The 17866-nt window shown below is 41.6% G+C and overlaps 1 protein-coding gene across 2 annotated transcripts in view; it reads right to left on the reverse strand.

Moving 5' to 3' along the window:
* LOC311500578 (ras and Rab interactor 2-like) overlaps positions 1 to 17457 on the reverse strand; it is a 34990-nt gene extending 17533 nt beyond the window's left edge. The window contains exons 1-5 of one of the 2 annotated variants that reach the window (XM_084562073.1): positions 17343 to 17457; positions 4982 to 5066; positions 2573 to 2676; positions 836 to 1046; positions 464 to 575 (exon numbers count right to left, since the gene is read on the reverse strand). In XM_084562073.1, coding sequence (XP_084418199.1) covers positions 464 to 575; positions 836 to 1046; positions 2573 to 2676; positions 4982 to 5041 — 487 coding nt within the window. In that variant the 5' untranslated portion in view covers positions 5042 to 5066; positions 17343 to 17457. The remainder of the gene's footprint in view (positions 1 to 463; positions 576 to 835; positions 1047 to 2572; positions 2677 to 4981; positions 5067 to 17342) is intronic. The other variant, XM_084562074.1, reaches the window with a different exon arrangement.
* Between the last annotated feature and the right edge of the window lie 409 nt (positions 17458 to 17866).

A 17866-nucleotide genomic window follows, 5' to 3' on the forward strand; every position in this document is an offset into this window, starting at 1 on the left:
GACATGAACTTGTATTGTGTTGCAAAAGAAGGTGAAGCTTATTGTCCGACAACTCTTCACACTGGCTCAACCAGTACAGTGGTCTCACTTAAGTTAATCATTGCTTTGGAGTCCAGGGGGAAAACCGCCGAGCAGTGATTGACACACACTGCATACTTTCAACACTTAAGAATTTGGGGGTTCCCGTCACGTACGAGAAGAAGACGGTATGCAGTCAGGCAAAAGCCCCTGATTATATTTGACTGAAAACAGAACAGAAAACTAACAGGAAAAGAAAGGATTTTGTTCCAGGTGTACTTCCTCCTGTCTCTGTGCAATGATGCTAAAAATAATCCAGATAAGGGACGACTACAAGAATTTAGTTTTCCACTTTGACCTGGGGGCGAACTTGACTGACGGCTTTAGGCGGCTCAAATGAACACAAAGAAAAGAACATGTGAAGAATGAGTTCCTGGGTTCTTACTGTACTGGCTCTCCTTGACAGAGAACTCTTTGACGGGAACTACAGAGTCTTTGTCCATGCGTAGAGATATCACCTTCCTCTGCAGGCTGGTTGACTTTCGCACCACGAATGTCTGCAAACCAGGGCAGAGAACATCCAGTCAACATGTTTCATGTCTGCAGAAGGACTGTGTCATTCTTTATCACGTTCTACTGATTCATACGTCTTTGAAAATAATCTGTAACACGGATTTGAATGTCAACATCTGCATGCTACCTAAATGCAACTGTTATTACATGTGTTCATTTGCCAACAAGTGAAAACTCGTGCGACAAAGTGAGCACTTTAAGTCAACAGTGCTGAAAACAAGAAGCTGCTGTTCCCTTCCCTCACCCCGGTGGGCTGGCTCTGCAGTATACGCGTGGCATCCTGGTGGCTGAGGCCCAGCTGTAGCCACACAGCATGTGTGTGCACCAGTCTGTCCAGGACACTGAGCCGCCGGCGGAGGGAGTCATAGCCCGAGTCTCTCGCTCCAGCCAGCCCTGCACTGATCCCGACGCAAGGCGAGGCCTGCAGGAAGAGGCCCCCCACCTCTTCACCCAGCCTGGAAACGGAAAGATCAACATTTTGTGTTTCACGTCAGTGCTGAAAGTTGAGTGGACTGGGTTCAAATGCATATAAACCGGGAACACCAGGAAACCATTAACTGGGTTTGATCTGCACTCTAAGACCTAGTGTTGTCTGACTCTTTAATCACCGCTTAAAAGCTGGGTGGTGACACTTAACACACAGAAAAACTGGAGACGGTTCAATATAATACCAGATGTTGACAAACATACTGTTGACTTTAAAATTTACAGCCCCGTTCAGACCTTGCATTAAGATCCGTGACAAGCTTCAGGATCCAGCTCTCTGGATCCCATCTCATTTTTACTCTCTGTATGCAAATAAACACCAACATCATCTGGGGCACAGTAGAATATTTTTGACTGCCACTGTCTCTGATGGATCTCTGTTGCTGTTTCAGAACCAAGAACAGCACTGTTTTATGTGAGTGCATCATGACTTTGGCTTCACACGTTATTATTTATTGATCTTCACTTTGACGTTAGTCGGATCTGCACTAAACTCAGATTATAACGCCAACCCTGGAAGCTTCCACATGCACCGTTAATCTCTTAATCAGTGATTGAGGAAATAATAACTCCAGCTGTTCCTCATGCATCATGATCACATCCGTAATTAACCACATGCTGATACGTTATTTAATAACTCATATGAAATACTTTTATTAATTCTTGATTATGCACCAGCCTGTTAACAGCTACAGGGACAGAATATTTTAAAAGGTTCTCACTTAATGTTTTTTTTTTTTCCTTTTTTTTCAGGTCAGCATTTATGATAATGTTTGTGTGTCTTTTTTTTGAGTGAATGAAGCAAAACTTCACTGAAGTAGGAGCACCCCTGTTGAGTAGGTGGTCTTTAATGTGACCCAGGACTCACTGTGTGTTCACACTACCAAAGGAAGGAGGTCACATGTGTCCCAGACCACCTCCACATGTGGACTGAGATCGGATCGCTCAAATGCGATCTCTCTGCCCTTTACGATGACCACAGATTTCAAGATCTGAACAGTTCCCATGGCAAAAAAAATCGGAGAGACTCTGACTAGTTCTGTGTTTTTCACATTTATTGTTTTAAAAAAAAAAATAGATGAACTGGAATTCATGACCGTGGGCTTCAAGATACCACCAACCTATTTCACACTTCCTCAACACCTCAACTGGTTCTGCAGAAGCTGTACCTCAGAAGAGGAATTAATCACCAGGACGTCACAGTGAACATTCTCACTGACGTCTTCAGCTCGAACGTGCCGATCATGTTTATCTACGAGTCTGAGATACTGTCATTCAGGTTCAAGGACTAGCGGGAAACAAACGTATATCAGCTTGTCTATCTGCTGATTCCTTGCATGGCTCAGTGACACTCACATCTCTATAAGCACAAGAGTGCCCTCTGCTGGAAGCTATGGTAAAGTGGATAATGTTGAATTAAATGGCAACAGGACCTGCGACAGAGAGCAGGCACAGACACTTAGAGAGGTATCCAGACATTGGTATGTGCACTCACCCCAGGAGTGTGTCTGTCTTCTGGTCTCCTTCTGCAGACTGCTCTGTCTTTTTCCCCATCTCCTTCTTCAGAGTGCCAATTTCCCAAGCAAACGAGTCAATCAGCTACAGAGACACAGACATGGAAACATTTAATGAAAAATAACTGGGAAGTAATCAGCTTTAACCCAAACATATGCACATGTGTGTCTGTGAAAGGCGTCTACTCTGACTGTGTACTCCTGCAACCGGTCTAAGAGATGAACTTTGTTTACCTGCTACCTGTCTATCAAGGTGTTTATAAGAAATATTCAAAGATATACAATATATATAATGCAATAAATATGGATATGAAGACACGTGGTGATATACTGTATAAAAATATAAATACATAGCAGCATCAGAGCAACCACAGTCCGGTTGTGTCCTCACAGGGAGGCGCTGTAGAGACGTATGTCCTAAAGGACGAACGTCCTCCTTAACTTGTCTCTTGGCAGCTTCTCTGCCTGGCTATGGTGTCGTGCAGAGCGTGGTGGACATCGTTCATGATTGACCAGAGTTTGTTCAAAGTCCTTGCATCTGCCACCGATGTCTGGGACTTTGATGCGGACAAGACAAGAGCTGGGGTTAGGAATTAGGACCTAGGTAATACATTTTCACCAGTAACTGACCCTCTATAGGGAAGTGCCAGTGTGTGTTTGGGTGTGTATGTGTGGGTGTGTGCAAGACGATCTATCCCCAGCCTGACCACTTCCCATTGACCAACCAGAGCTGCTACAGAGGAAACGTTTCGTAAAAACCCGTCTGTGTGAGTTAAGTTTAACCCAGGACACCCACTGACAGAATTCACAGCTCTGACATGATTGTCTTCACAGTATTTAACACAAAAATGTAGCTTAAGTATTTTAATTTAAGATCGGATCAGGACTCTGATCAGATCGGGGGGTAAAAAACTTGGATCAGGACATCCCTAGTTTTGTGTTTCTACTGGTTTTTCATGCTGCTACATAAACTCTTTTTTAAAAACTTTACGCAGCACTGCGGCCGCTTCCACGTCGGACATTGCAAAACCAAATAATTTCCATATCAGTGAAATAACGTGACTCCATTTATTTGGTACTGTCTTCTAAATCCTGCTTGTTTTGTAAAACTCAGACATGCTGGTAAAATGTCATTAGGTCATTTTTATTATTGTACAAAACCAAAACCTTGAATTAATCTAATGCATTTTATCAAACGAGTGAGTCTTAACAGGAGCTCATCCAATGTTTAACCAGTTTCATGAGACCACTACTTGACCCTGATCCCTTCCAGCGTGACACTGAAGTCATTTGTTTCATTTCCCAGTTATCTATCTACTTTGTCAGCGTTTCTATTTGGTAACCTTCAGCACAACGAGGAATGAATAAACTCAGCTCTCTTTTCTTTTTAGGGGAATTCACAAATTCTGACTCATTTGTTTTTTTTTTAAAGACACATTTCAGGTTGACAACCTCAAACAATTACAACCAGAGGATGACTTTCTGATAGCAAATTGTAATAATACGCACGGAAAAAAACATTTGGTTGTTTTTCTCTCTGCAGACGGAGATGCTTCAACTCAGACACATATTGGATTTCAAGGACAGGACTTGCTTTTGATTTTATAAAAATATACAGGTCCATCAAGTTTTCCTGCCCCATGATCCGATCTTATATAAACAAAATGTCCTCCCGTGGAGATTCATAAAGGCTTTTCCTATCTTAGTGTGGAGAGGGTAGCTGGTACCTTGTGTTCTCTACTCCAGAAATGTTCTGGTCATCCAATGCTGCCATAAACTCCCTAACCCTCTCTGGAAGATTGTTCTCCTTGACACTGTCTCCAGGAAGCCTTTGCCTGAGTGGACTCCATGGATTCTGTTCAGTTTTTTGGCGTTAAATCAAGTTCGAAGTACTGAATCATGATCTCCTACTACCACCTCACCAAACACTCCCATTGCATAATTAACAAATTTCTGTCTGACTTGACTTAATTTTCCAGATTCTGGTTCTTCTTCTTCTATTTTGTCAGCTTTAACTCTGGACAACCGCCACTAAAACAGAAGAAGTAGTCATCGTCTTCTTCGTTTATTTATTTTTGTAGCAGCTTTGATGCCAGGCAATGAAGAGGAAGAAGGCGCTTTTGGCGCTAAAAGGACGTGGTTTTGGTTTGTAAAATAAATAACTACAAGAGTTGTTTCGGGGGATGGGAGTCAGCCAGAGCTGAGAGGAGTGAACAATGTGACCTCCAGTAGATAAGAAGTAGAAAACACATCTACACTGTGTAGTCTTTTCTCATTTGCCACTCTTAATGCTTGGTGTTTTGTCTGTACCATGAGCCCGTCTGTAGTTAGACTGTAGTTAGGTTCTGATTTCTTATTTTTCCAACAGAAATGTCCACCACGTTACACACCTTGAAGAAACTGCCCTTCCTCTCCTGCCTGCAGGGTTGTCTGATGACGCTCGTGGACATGTTTCTTCTCCGTCTGCAGAACTATCTGCGAAGGAAAAAAATAATTAGAGCAATACACAAAGAGGAAAAAACTGACTCAAGCCCAGGCAAGAGGATATTGTGAAGTTTTACAGTGGATTAAAAAGCTCTGTCAAGCTTTTCTTCCTCGTCTCCTGTCTCAGGACAACAACATGTACCCTAGTATTGTTGTATGTTATGATTTCAGTTCACACAGGTGTATTTCCCATTAGACATATTTAAGTAAATACAACATACTGCTATATTTCTCTCGGTGTCCTATAATTAGTTTCTTAAAAGGTTGAGTTTACTTGCAGCAAAAAGAATCTTGTGACCTCTAAGACACAATATTTCCCTCAACACAGTGACTGCAAAAGCTGAATCAACGTGTTTCGAACAATACATTTTAACAGAAACAGAGCCAGAACACATGCACATACACACAGACATGCTTGACCCAGATGTTGTGGTGGATCCTGTTACGGCCTGATATAGTCCAGCTGTGTCGAAGCATGCAAACACATCCCAGGACTCCTTTTAAGAAACATATGAGCGAGAGGAAAACACCAACAGCATCCGATTACTGAACCAAAATCCCTTACGCAGATACTTCAACAACAATCTTCTGTCCAAACATTGTTGTTGAAGTATAAATCTTAACAGACAGAGAACTGTTTGATTCGCTGGAGTTAAAAAGCAAAGCAATAAGCTACAGACGCCAGAATTCAAACTGTATTAAAACAACATGTTATTGATTATTATCCTGATTAGTTCAAACTCTGCAGTCAGAGTAAAATGTGAGGTGTGGAGACAGTACTGAATGGAGGTCACCCAATGCAATGTCACTATAACAGATTATGGTCCACAGATGGAACTTACACTTGACTGTATTTCACTATTTAGTTTTAACAGTAGGTGGTGCTAACGTCTTGAACGCTGCAGCTTCAACAAGATTCAACAAATAACACTTTTGCCACAGGTGACTAAAAATGGTAGAACCAAAGAATGAATATTTTGATATGAAATGAAACTGTTGCTGTGGTGAATGAGTCTAATACATGACGACACTGTGAAACCAAACATCAGACCTACGCTGGAGCCCACTGAGAGAAGGAAGGTCCGCTAATGGCAGCTAGCCTGAAGCTCTACAACAGTTTTTATCCATGCTAACGAAACACAGGAAAATACCACAATAACCAGTTCTGAGGTTCTCAACTCATTGAGACATGGGAAACCTTTCTCAGATGGTGACTTCATAAAAGAGCGCCTCACTAAAGTCTCCTGGAAACAAAGGCAGCATTCAACAACGTTAGCATGTCTAGAAACACAGTTGAACTGAAGACTTGTTGACTGCATGTGGTGAGAGATTCCACAGACACCACACAGCTGTTAACTTTGTATCAGGAAGTTGACAATAATTTACTTTACATTCGGTGGACAATAAAGTTTTATTCTATTCTATTCTATTACAGAAAATCAGATTGAGAACCAGAATGACCAACAGCTATCTCTGTGATGTCCTTCACATCTCAACCACCAAACCTCCTCCTGTCCTACCAACCATCCTTCAGTCCAAAGCATCACTGTTCCCACTGAGTACTACAAAAAGTTAAAACCTGTATATTCCATTGTATTAATAAGTCCAATTACTTGTTTGCAAGTTTGCATCATCCTGACTAAGAAGCTAAAAACCTTTAATGTAAAGCTGGGATGCAGACTGTTTTTATTTCTTAAATCATTACCATTCATCAAGCATCATTTATCTACATCTATTTGCAGTTATACCTCACCTAAGTGGCCCAGCCCTGCTTGTATTTTTCCATATGTGGCCGTCTATGAAAAACATGTGGCCACCCCTGCTGTAGAGTCCACTATTCCTACTGAAAGAGATCCAGACTTTTGAAACGTTTGAGGGAATGTGGGTACGGCACTGGATTGACACGAGGTGCTGAGTCTGAAGGAAATACTTTCAGTCCCAACCAACACCTTTAGGTTGAAATTTAATGAAGTGACTGGAAAAAATGTTCCTTCAAAGAGTGGATGGGCTCAGCCTGAGAGTTAGGATGAGGAGTTGAGGTATCCAAAAGGTAACATGAACCTTTTATCACAATTATCCAGTAGTTTGTTTTCAGTTGGTGAGTTAGTAAACTTTGAGAGTTTTCTTGTTGGTCTGGAGAAGAATACAAGCAAACCAGAACATCTCTACAAACCACATGAGAACATTTAACTCCCCTTATTGGTGAAATGTTTCTGAGGGATGTTTACATGAAGGAGGCCCTGTGTTCTGGACTATTGGTGAAAGAAACATTGTCTGGCTATGCAAGCTGCTACCGTGTCCGTGGAGAACACCAAGAAGTTGGTTTGGATCTTGCTAAACTCCCCCCACCACCACCACCACCAGCACCAACAGATTGCTCCAGAGCTTATGTGGTGACAGCCATCTGTCAGGAGTCTCAGTGCAGTTGTTTTGTTCCACTCCCAAGCGAAATTACAGTGTTAACAGCTGAACAAACAAACCAGACAAGGGGTCATATGCACAATGCTTAGATTCAAACTGACTAAATTCCATCTGACTTAAAACTGATAAATATTCTGAAAACTATTCCAGAGAGGGTTAGGGAGTTTATTGCAGCGGTGAATGACCAGAACATTTGTGGAGCAGAGAACACACCGTCTACCGTCTACTGTCTGCCGCCACTGTCTCCTCGCAACATTAACAGTAATACAGTCCCACGGTGGATGCATGATCTAGTAGAACAAGCAAAATAAGAAAAGCCTTTTATTTTTTATCAAATCGGGACTCAGATCAGCCAGTACTGAATATTGAAAGATCAATGTCGGATTGCTGGGCAATAAAACATGATTGAGACATCCCTATATACAATATAAACACAAGACTTATTCTCAGTGCACACACAGAACAGACCGCTAGTAAATCCTTGGTAACAAAAAGGTGTATTGGATTAGAATACTGCACCACTTTTGAGTTGACAGATCAAAGATATGTACATGTACTTATGAGGCTTCTAGCTGTTTATCTGCGTGCTTTTGTAAAAAGTCTGGTTAACATTTCCAGTTTCCTGACTGGCATGTGAACGCACGCAACATTGAGAAGTCCAGACCAAAACAGGTTTGTTTCCTGGAAAGCAACAGAGCACAGATTGACTGAAAGCATGCAACTTGACTGGTTTTCTTTCCTCACTGCTTCCCTTCCTCCCCCTTTCCTCCTCACTTCTCCAGTTGGGCAAAGCCCTCTTGTCAAAACAAAGCAGTGGGTCGGGCTTTCTGGGGTTGTTTTGGTTGGTGCATATGTGTGTGTGTGTGTGTGTTTTCGTGTGTAATGGCACGCTTGTGTGTGACTTGCAGTCCAGACCTCATAAACAGGAAGGCCCCTGGGGTTAGCAGTAAATGGAAAATAAACACTGGACTGTAGGTTGTCCAGTTATATACTAAAAGACATTAACTCTAGACTGTTGTAAACTAATTACATACACCAATCAGGCATAACATTATGACCACCTTCCTAATATTGTGCAGGTCTCCCTTGTGGTGAGTCATCAGAGAATGGACATGGGCCTTCTGAGGGTGTCCTGTGGTGTCTGGCAACAGAATGTTTTTAGTGGGGGGGCCTTTGAGGGGAGGGGCCTCTGTGGATCATCCCACAGATACTTGATCAGTTTGGGATCTAGTGAATTTGGAGGCCAGGTCAACACCTTGTGCTGTTCTTCATGTTTTTTTTTTTAGTTGTTCCTAAAGTGTTTTTGTGTGTGTGTCTGTGTCAGGCTGCATCCTGCTGGGGATGGCTGCTGCCATCAAGGAGTGTCATTGCTATGGGGTGGGGGTGCCTGGTCTGGTCTAGGTGGGTGCTACATGTCTAAGTAACATCCACACCAATGAATGCCAGGTCCAGAAGTTTCCCAGCAGAACATTGAACTGTCACAAGATGGTTGATGTTATTCTCTTCTCCTGTCAGTGGTCATAATATTATGCTTGATCGGTGTACGATAGTAATATGCAAACATTACGTGGCACAAGTTTTTACCATTTTTGAGTGCAGAAAATGGACACCAGTGCTCTTTAGTTGTAAACTAATTCAACTCCCCAGCACTCAGATGACATCTATGACTACGTCGCTGTTAGTCTTCTGTCCATCACCACGTAAAGCCCCACCCAAACGATTTCATTGGCTCTGCAGATCTTTGCCAGAGCATAATTAGTTCCCAACAGAGCGGTTCCTGAAAATAACCTTTCCCCCACAAAGAAGTTGTGGAGGAATGGTTATTTTCTGAAAAACACCTACATCAGCTCCAGAAGACCAGAGTTGCCCTCTCAAAGGAAATGACTTGCAGCACTGGGGGCTCTGTGGATGATCTGGGGTCGCAGGCAGAGCGGGCTATAAAATATGGACTTGTTTGACTAAGTTGCAAGGGTCTGGTGAGCTGAACATTGGACACCATGGATGTACTGTATGTCATGCAATAAGCCGAATGCTGGCAAATTGTAGACACTTCACTAACTGACCAGTACCTTACAGAGCAAATATCATTTACTGAAACTCCTTGCTGCTGTTTCTCTATTTGTTTATGCCCCTTTGTGGTTCACGTGCTCGCCACACTCTGTGGTTAGCAGCTGGGTCTAATGTTTTCAGTAAATATGATGACGCTGTTGTTTAAAGCTGGTTTATATGGAGCCAAGTTAAGGCTCCAGTAAGCTTTAATAACAATCCTGCCTCAATATACAGAAGAGAACGTCAAAGGCTTAATCTGTCTGCTATCATATGTTCACAAAGCCGACCAACCACTGCATAAAATGACTGTTGGGTTGTGTTGTCTGGTTGTGTGTCAGTCGGACATGTTCACAATCAAAGCTGCTAAAACATCCAGTGAATTAGCATATTTTCACAAGTTTGCAAATAAGATTTGTATTATTCGATGAGTCTTATTCATCTCTAAATATAACAATTACCAATACATAATAAATTATATATGTTATAAATATATAAATGAAATAAGCATGTTATTGTCATTTTGCTTGGACATTTATGGAGGAAAAATGGAATCGTCCAAAGGACAAGAGCCTCAACAGTGCCTGGGTTGTGAAGTAGCACTCCAAGCTGGCAACAGCAACATGGAAAAATGTCTCTGAAAAAACAGACCTCTTTACCCTGTCTGCATCCACCATTCCTGAGCACTTCTCCCCACTCCAAACGGGGTTTCCTGTGGGTCGTGGTTTAACTGGCGAATACGATGGCGGCCGTTTAGCTTCTTCCAACACCCAATGCTATGTTTAGCCCCATAGAAGTGCATAAAAGTGCATTCCACTTCCCATTTACATTAGCTGGGTGTGTCTCTCTTCTCCACATGGCAGCAAATTATTCCATGGAAAACCATCTACCCAGCTTTGACGTCACACGCATGCACCAACACACATATCTTGATTGACAAGAGAGTGTGATGTAAGCAGCCACACTGTGTATATACACACACACACACACACACACAGATATCTTGTACTTCTTGATAACTTGCACTGTACAGCCTCCCCACGCCCTCTGAACCAAGCCAAAGTCTACAACACCCCAGTGAAAGTGGTGAACTGCGCATGGTGGAACACTGCATCTAGGGAGGCCCTGATCAGGTGTTTTTGCCCGCTGATCCGATACCGCTCTTTTAATATTCAGTATTGGCCGAACCGATCTTAAATAAACTAAACTTCCTAAAGTCTTTCCTTGTCTTCCTTGTCTTCTCCTAGAGTCGACTGGATTCTGTCCAATAAATCTTTCTGTCAAAGTTAATGTAGTGTGGAGAGGGTAGCCGGTACCTTGTGTTCTCTACTCCAGAAATGTTCTGCCATAAACTCCCTAACCCTCTCTGGAAGATGTTTCTCCTTGACGCTGTCTCCAGGAAACTTTTCTCTTCTTTTAAACGTTCAGTGTTTGTTGTTGTTTGGGTGCAGCCTTTGTCTGAGTGGACTGGGTGTATTGTTTTTTTTTTGGGAGGGGATTTTTGGTGTTGAATCAAGTTGGTAGTATTGATGCTGATCTCCTATTACCACCTCAACAAACAATGACATTGCATAATTTACTAATTGTTTTTCCACACAGCAGTCATGTTTAGTCATTTGATCGACTTTTGGCAGCTTTGACATTAGCCAACCTCTTTGACGCTACAGGGACATGGTCTTATAATTAAATAACTAAAAAAGATCGGCCTTGGCTAAAGCCCGATAACGATCCGATCATTTTAAAAATGCCTGGATACCGATCTCCCGACACCCATTCATAGTTTCTAAAGGCTCCTGTAATATGTTCTGCTGCCACATGGGGAGCCGGAAACATATTCATGATGACTAAAACTGTCTTATAATCAGGGTCAGCATATTCAGGTCAGTGTGACCATTTTCAAATCCAGTTAATACGACCGTCTTCTGCCATTACTCAAGTGTGCGTGTGTCATAGGCAAAGATCACATGTGCAGGAAACAGTGATGTCGATGTCCTGACTGACAGACAGAAGAGGTTTTTTTTTTCACATTGTGCAAGAATTATCCTACGTTGACAGTATAACGGTATACCAATAAAACTGGAATGGCAGAACAGTGTAAAACTGAAAGGAGAAACTAAGACAACTTAAGGACGCTCTAGATACGGTTCTGCTTCCTTTTAATACCTGGATAAACCCTTGCAATGAGGCCAAAAACAACAACATTAACCTGGATGAATCATGTGTTTGTGCAAGAACAGAAGAATTGCAGACATGTAGCTGATTGCAGGTTCAAACAACCAATAATTCTTTTGTATATGCGTTTCTTGTTGGATTAAAAGAATTCTAGACACATATAATATGACCAGCTAGTAAATTTGGAATCTTTGATGACACTCTTTGTCATGACTCATCATTACTTCTTCTTCTTTTTTTCACTCTGTAACAGACCACATTGCCAAATCACTAATGCGGTTCTTTCATTTCTGCAGGAGTGGAAAGTCATTATTAAGAGAGCGCTGAATGAAGACACTTCCCACATGACAATAGCTGCTTAGTGGAGGCAGCGACTGAGCTGAATAGCTCTCGGCTTTGTCGTCCCCACTTCTAAGGCGTGGCTGAGCAGTGACTGCGGGTGGGTATTTGCTATGCAAAGACATCAAACGTGCAATCAGAAGGCAATGCTAAATACCATTTTGTATTTAGAAACAGACTGGTGCAATACAATACCATACAATACAGGAAACCACAAATCACTGCAGATGGGCAAATAAAAGGACAACTCTGCAAACAGAGTTACTCTGAACTTGAATAGATTCATTTAGATCAAGGTTAACGTGGTTTCTTACATTTATATTTTCACCTTGTGTTGCTGTGAGCATGACCTATTGGTTTTGTGGTACATCTCATACGTAGGGTTTAGGTTTGCTCTGATTACACTACTAAACACTGTGAGTAACACTAGGAACTAGACTTATCTTAACCCCTTGTGAACCCTTGAACTTCTTCTTCCAGGGAAGAGGCCTGTAACTTACTAGCAGCTGCATGTGGATATTTTGTATGTGTGTATGTGTGTAAAATGCGGTCCAACAAATTAAAATTTCATCCAAACAAATCAACTTGTAGTTTGGAATTAGGAATGTTTAGTTAGTTAGTTTAGTTAGATTTCTATATAGCTGATTACTGAAGACTGTACTGACTAGGAATGTCCTGATCAGGTGCTTTTGCCTCCTCTGATCTGATACCCACGAGTATCGGCCAATCCGAAGGCTTTTCTTATCTTAAATCTCTTAAATAGGGCTGTCAAAGGTAATGACAGACGGTGAAAACCTTGTGTTCTCTACTCCAGAAATGTTCTGGTCATCCAACGCTGCCATAAACTCCCTAACCCTCTCTGGAAGAGTTTTCTCCTTGACGCTGTCTCCGGGAAACTCATCTCTTCTTTTAAACGTTCAGTGTTTGTTGTTGTTGTTTGGGTGCAGCCTTTGAATAAAGATCACCTACTAACACCTTGCTAAACATCCACATTGCATAATTTACAAATTTCTGTCTGACTGACTTCACTTTCCAGACTGAAGTTCTTCCACAGAGCAGACATGTTTAGTCATTTAGTGATTTTGATTCTTCTTCTTCTTCTACTTCGCAAGTCAACCGCCACTAAATCAGGGATGTGGTTTAGGTTTATGTCAGACCTAAAATAAATAACTACACTAGAGCAGGCTTGGCTGAACCTTGTTACCGATCCGATCATTTTAACAATGCCCGTATCCAGCCTGATACCAATTGGGACATCCCTAACACTCACAACATCGTTTAAAGTCACAAGCGTACAGTCTTGATGCACAGCAGATATTTCCTCTTGTCGTAACAGGTAAATGTGTCACCACTACAAACACTACCAACCGCTCTGTCAAGGTGACACATGCCAGCGTATCAGTGAGTGGCATGACAAGCTAAATTAAATTGACCATAATTTAATACATTAATCACACCTATTATTTCCTAATTCATTGGAAGAGACTCGTGTATGACACAGGTTGACTGAACCAGAGCAATAGCAGAAATTCCAGTCTAGTTGGTGTCTTCTGATTTACTGTTAAACTAATGACTCACCTTTCAAGTTACATGTCAGTGTCACTGCCCCCCCCCCCCCCCCCCCCCGATTCATTTACAGATATTTCAGTTTCAAAGCAAAGGATTTTACAGATCTTTGGTGTTTCTCCAGCAACAGATGTCAACACGAAACCGGTATCGGAACCAGTATCAGATGATACCTTTCAATATCTTTGAAAGGTATCCAATTAAGCTTGATTTGAATCGGAAAACCATCTTTAAAATCCTGCCCTACCAAAGTCAAAGTCTGACCTGTATTTAAGCCTGGTGCATGAAGGGGGCTGACGCATGTTAACCACTGCTGTTCACTACGTTTACTACAGTAACCTGTGTACATGCTCCAAGGCCAAAATGAGTGCAGGTACCAGTACAAAGGTTGCAGGCACACTTCAGGGGTCACATAACCTGTAATTACCTCACCCTTTGATTCAGGATGAAAAGGGGGTTGTGAGGTTAATTTGAAACACATAAACACAATATTCCAGTGTTAGTCAGAGGCTACATGTCAACACTACCTCATCACTTTAGCAGAACACTGTAAAAAATGTTTTTATTCTGTTGCCTTTTTGCTTTTCACCAAATGAAAATGTGAGACCAGTTTGTGTGTTGGGTTAGAGACCAGGATTGTCCCTCACATCTGTGGTTAGATAAGGCAAGTAAAGTAGGTCTCCATGTATATGTATTGTCCATCTGGGAATAATAGTACTGTACATACTGCTACTAGATCAAGGGTCTCCGAACTGTGTCCCATGGTCCATTTTTAATCGGGTTGCAGAAAATTCCAAACATATAATGGATTATGACTCACACATGGGCACATGCACTTGACTGTATCGTACTATTTCAGTTTAACAGGTCTTGAACGCTGCAGCTTCTCCACAAAACAAGATTAATCAAAGAAGACTTGCGCCACAGTTGACCAGAAATGGTAGAACCAAAGAAACGCAAGACAGGAACGTGAACGCATGGTGGAAAAATGAATATTTCTTCCCAGAAAACGAGGGGAAGTGTGTCTGTTTGATGTGAAACGAAACTGCTGCTGTGATGAAAGAGTCTGATATACGACAACACTGTGAAACCAAACGTCAGACCTACACTGGAGCCCAACGAGAGCAGAAAGTTCAGAACAATAGAAAATACAACAATAGCCAGTTCAGTCATTGACCGACACAGGAAACCTTTCTCAGAGGGTGACTTCATAAAAGAGCGCCTCACTAAAGTCTCCTGGAAACAAAGGCAGCGTTCAACAACGTTAGCATGTCTAGAAACACAGTTGAACTGAAGACATGTTGACTGCATGTGATGAGAGATTCCACAGATACCACACACCTGTTAACTTTGTAGCAGGAAGTTGATGATAACTTAATTTACATTACAGAAAAGCAGACTGAGAACCAGAATGACCAACATCTTGACCACCAAACCTCCTCCTGTCCTGCCAACCATCCTTCAGTGCAAAGCATCACTGTTCCCACTGAGGACCACAAAGAGTTAAAACATATATTCCATTGTATTTGGGTGTTAATAAGTCCAATTACTTATCTGCAAAACAAGCTTGAAATAAACACTTTTCCCTTTACTCCCACCCCACCCATCATCCTGACTAATACCATCTGAAGCTGCTGTTTTGTGAATGAGCTGCCAAATGTTTTTGTAACTACATAAATGAAAATCCTTCTATGGAAAGCAACATGTACTCATAACCGTCTTATTGCACCTGAGCAAATACAGCGTGATATTCAAAAGGAGGTGGTCAAACAGCAAACCAAGCTGCCGGGCCCGTCGACTCTTTCTGAATTCCTGACCTGTGATTCAGCTTTGAGGTAGACAGCAGCACTAGCCTCCCGCTTTGGTCCCGACGCTGAGCACTAAGCACATTAGCAGATTTCTGAGGCGATTGCAAAACCAGGGTTTTGGCCGGTACCAGGAAATACTTTGGCTTTTTTTTTTTTTCACCCAGGAAAAAAAAGAGGAGGGGGCAGACAGGAGACGAACGATGGGTAGGATTACAGGCCGAGAACTCTGCGAATGCCTGGCAGCCACTTTTAAACAGCGGGCTAATTACCACGCAAACAATAGATGACACACCAATCTGCGAGCTGGAAACATTCAGGGGTCAGAAAAAGAAAACCTGAGTCCTGAGTCACAAAGATACAAAGCCACAAAACACCAGCGCACACAAGTGGATTTCAAAGCTGAGCTGAAATATCACCCGGCTCGCGTATCAGCAAACGCTGCAGGCCATGAGCATTTTGGAAATAAGCTCAAACTCACCTTGACGATACAACTAATTTCTCCAATATTGCTGGGGTACTTTACAACTCTAGTTTATCTCAGTAGTCTGTGTTCTTATTAGGGACGTCCTGATCCAGGTATTTAGTTCAGGCTAGTTATTTCTTTTACGTCTGCCATAAACCGAAACCATGTCCCTGCAAAAACGACTTCTTCCTCTGTTTTAGTGGCGGTTGGTTCAGCGCCGGAGCTGCCAAAGAACTTTACTCAACAGAAATTTGTAAATTATGCAATGTGGATGTTTGGTGAGGTGGTAGTAGGAGATCATGAGTCAATACTACCAACTAGATTCAACACTGAAAATTAAAAATGGAAAAACAGAATAGAAATACATCGAGTCCGCTCAGGCAAAGGCTGCACAGTTTCCTGGAGACAGCGTCAAGGAGAAACATCTTCCAGAGAGGGACAAGAAAGACTAGGAAAGACTTTAGGAAGCTACAGGAGACCAACTCTAGGACATTTAGGATCAGATCGGGACTCGGATCGGCCAATACTCAATATGAAAAGATCGAATCGGGGCAAATAAATCTTGATCAGAACATCCGCAGTCCTTAAATCTCTGCCAACAGCTTTATAAAATTGTCTCTAACAGAAGACGGTCTACCGTAAGCTCAAACATCACTAAATCTGGCTTCAGCTAATGTACTGACCACTGACTGTATGGCCCAACAACGTAGCCTTTAAGACTTGAAGGCTCATTAACTCAGTGTAACATTTGCCTATTTTTTTGTTGACTATATATATTACTCTGTTCTCTTTAAGCTGAATTGAAGGCTGCCGTTTGGAGATTCACAGAAGCCTCAAATCACATCTGCTGTTGCATGTGATTTTGTCAGTAGACATAGCTTTTCTGTTTCCCTGCCTATCGCTGGTGTGCTGTCTTGCTGGGGTACTGACGCTGTGCAACAGGTGGTAGTTCAACACGTCCTGCAGGATTCCTTCTCCCGTAGTGTCTCTTTATTATTAACCGGCAGGATAAATAAGACCTTGTCCAGAGGTACAGTTCAGTCTTCAGGTTTTTTTTTTTTTACCAGTGCAGAATGTCAACACAAAGGAAAAACACTTAACTTAGACTGCACCTACCACATCCTTCACTCATACCTATTGCATTATATATACATATGTATATATTCGTGTATACTGTAAATCTTTGTATATTTGTATAATGTATGTTTGTATGTTGGTATAGTTTTGTTTTTATTATATATACTTTGCATATTATATTATTATATATATACTTTTGTATGTACCTTTATACATTCTACCTCTACTATACTATACTGCATACTATTTTTTTTACAATTTTTCGCTGACTGTAATTCCTCCTGTCTCTGTGTAATGATGCTGTTAGGTGCTGAACTTCCCACCTGATAAATGAAGTATCTATCTATCTATCTATCTATCTATCTATCTACTTACCTAGTACGTGGAGTGGACGTTATTGCCGTTTGGCAGAAGAAAACTCCATTGTTCCGACGAGTTGCTGAACATGTACCAACATTATAATTCCACCTCGAGGTTACTTCGTTTTTGTTTTTATTTTCTTTTGTTTCATAAACTGAGTCAGCGACAATAATAATAATAATAATAAAAAGTTCTCCTTATAGTTTCTGGAGAGAAAAGCAAGAAAACCGAGTCGGTGCTGGTGCCCCGGTTCCCTCCATGGTCCTAAACTCTTGTGAGGAGCAACGAGCCGAGTTGTTGTCTTTGTGTAAAGTGACCCACAATCAGAGAGTACTTCCGGTTTATTTTTCCAAAATAAAATATGTGTCGCGGACAGAAAAAAATTTAAATAGTGGAGATGCTGATTTACGGACAGTTTCCAAACAAACACTTCCCAAATAATATATCACATAATATATTTAATATATTAGTATTGCACAGCAAAGAATCTTTCTGCTGGGAAATTTGATATTTTTTGTATTTACAATTTTTTTTTTTTT

The sequence above is a fragment of the Chelon labrosus genome (assembly GCF_963514085.1).
Source record: "Chelon labrosus genome assembly, chromosome: 15".
NCBI lineage: Eukaryota > Metazoa > Chordata > Actinopteri > Mugiliformes > Mugilidae > Chelon > Chelon labrosus.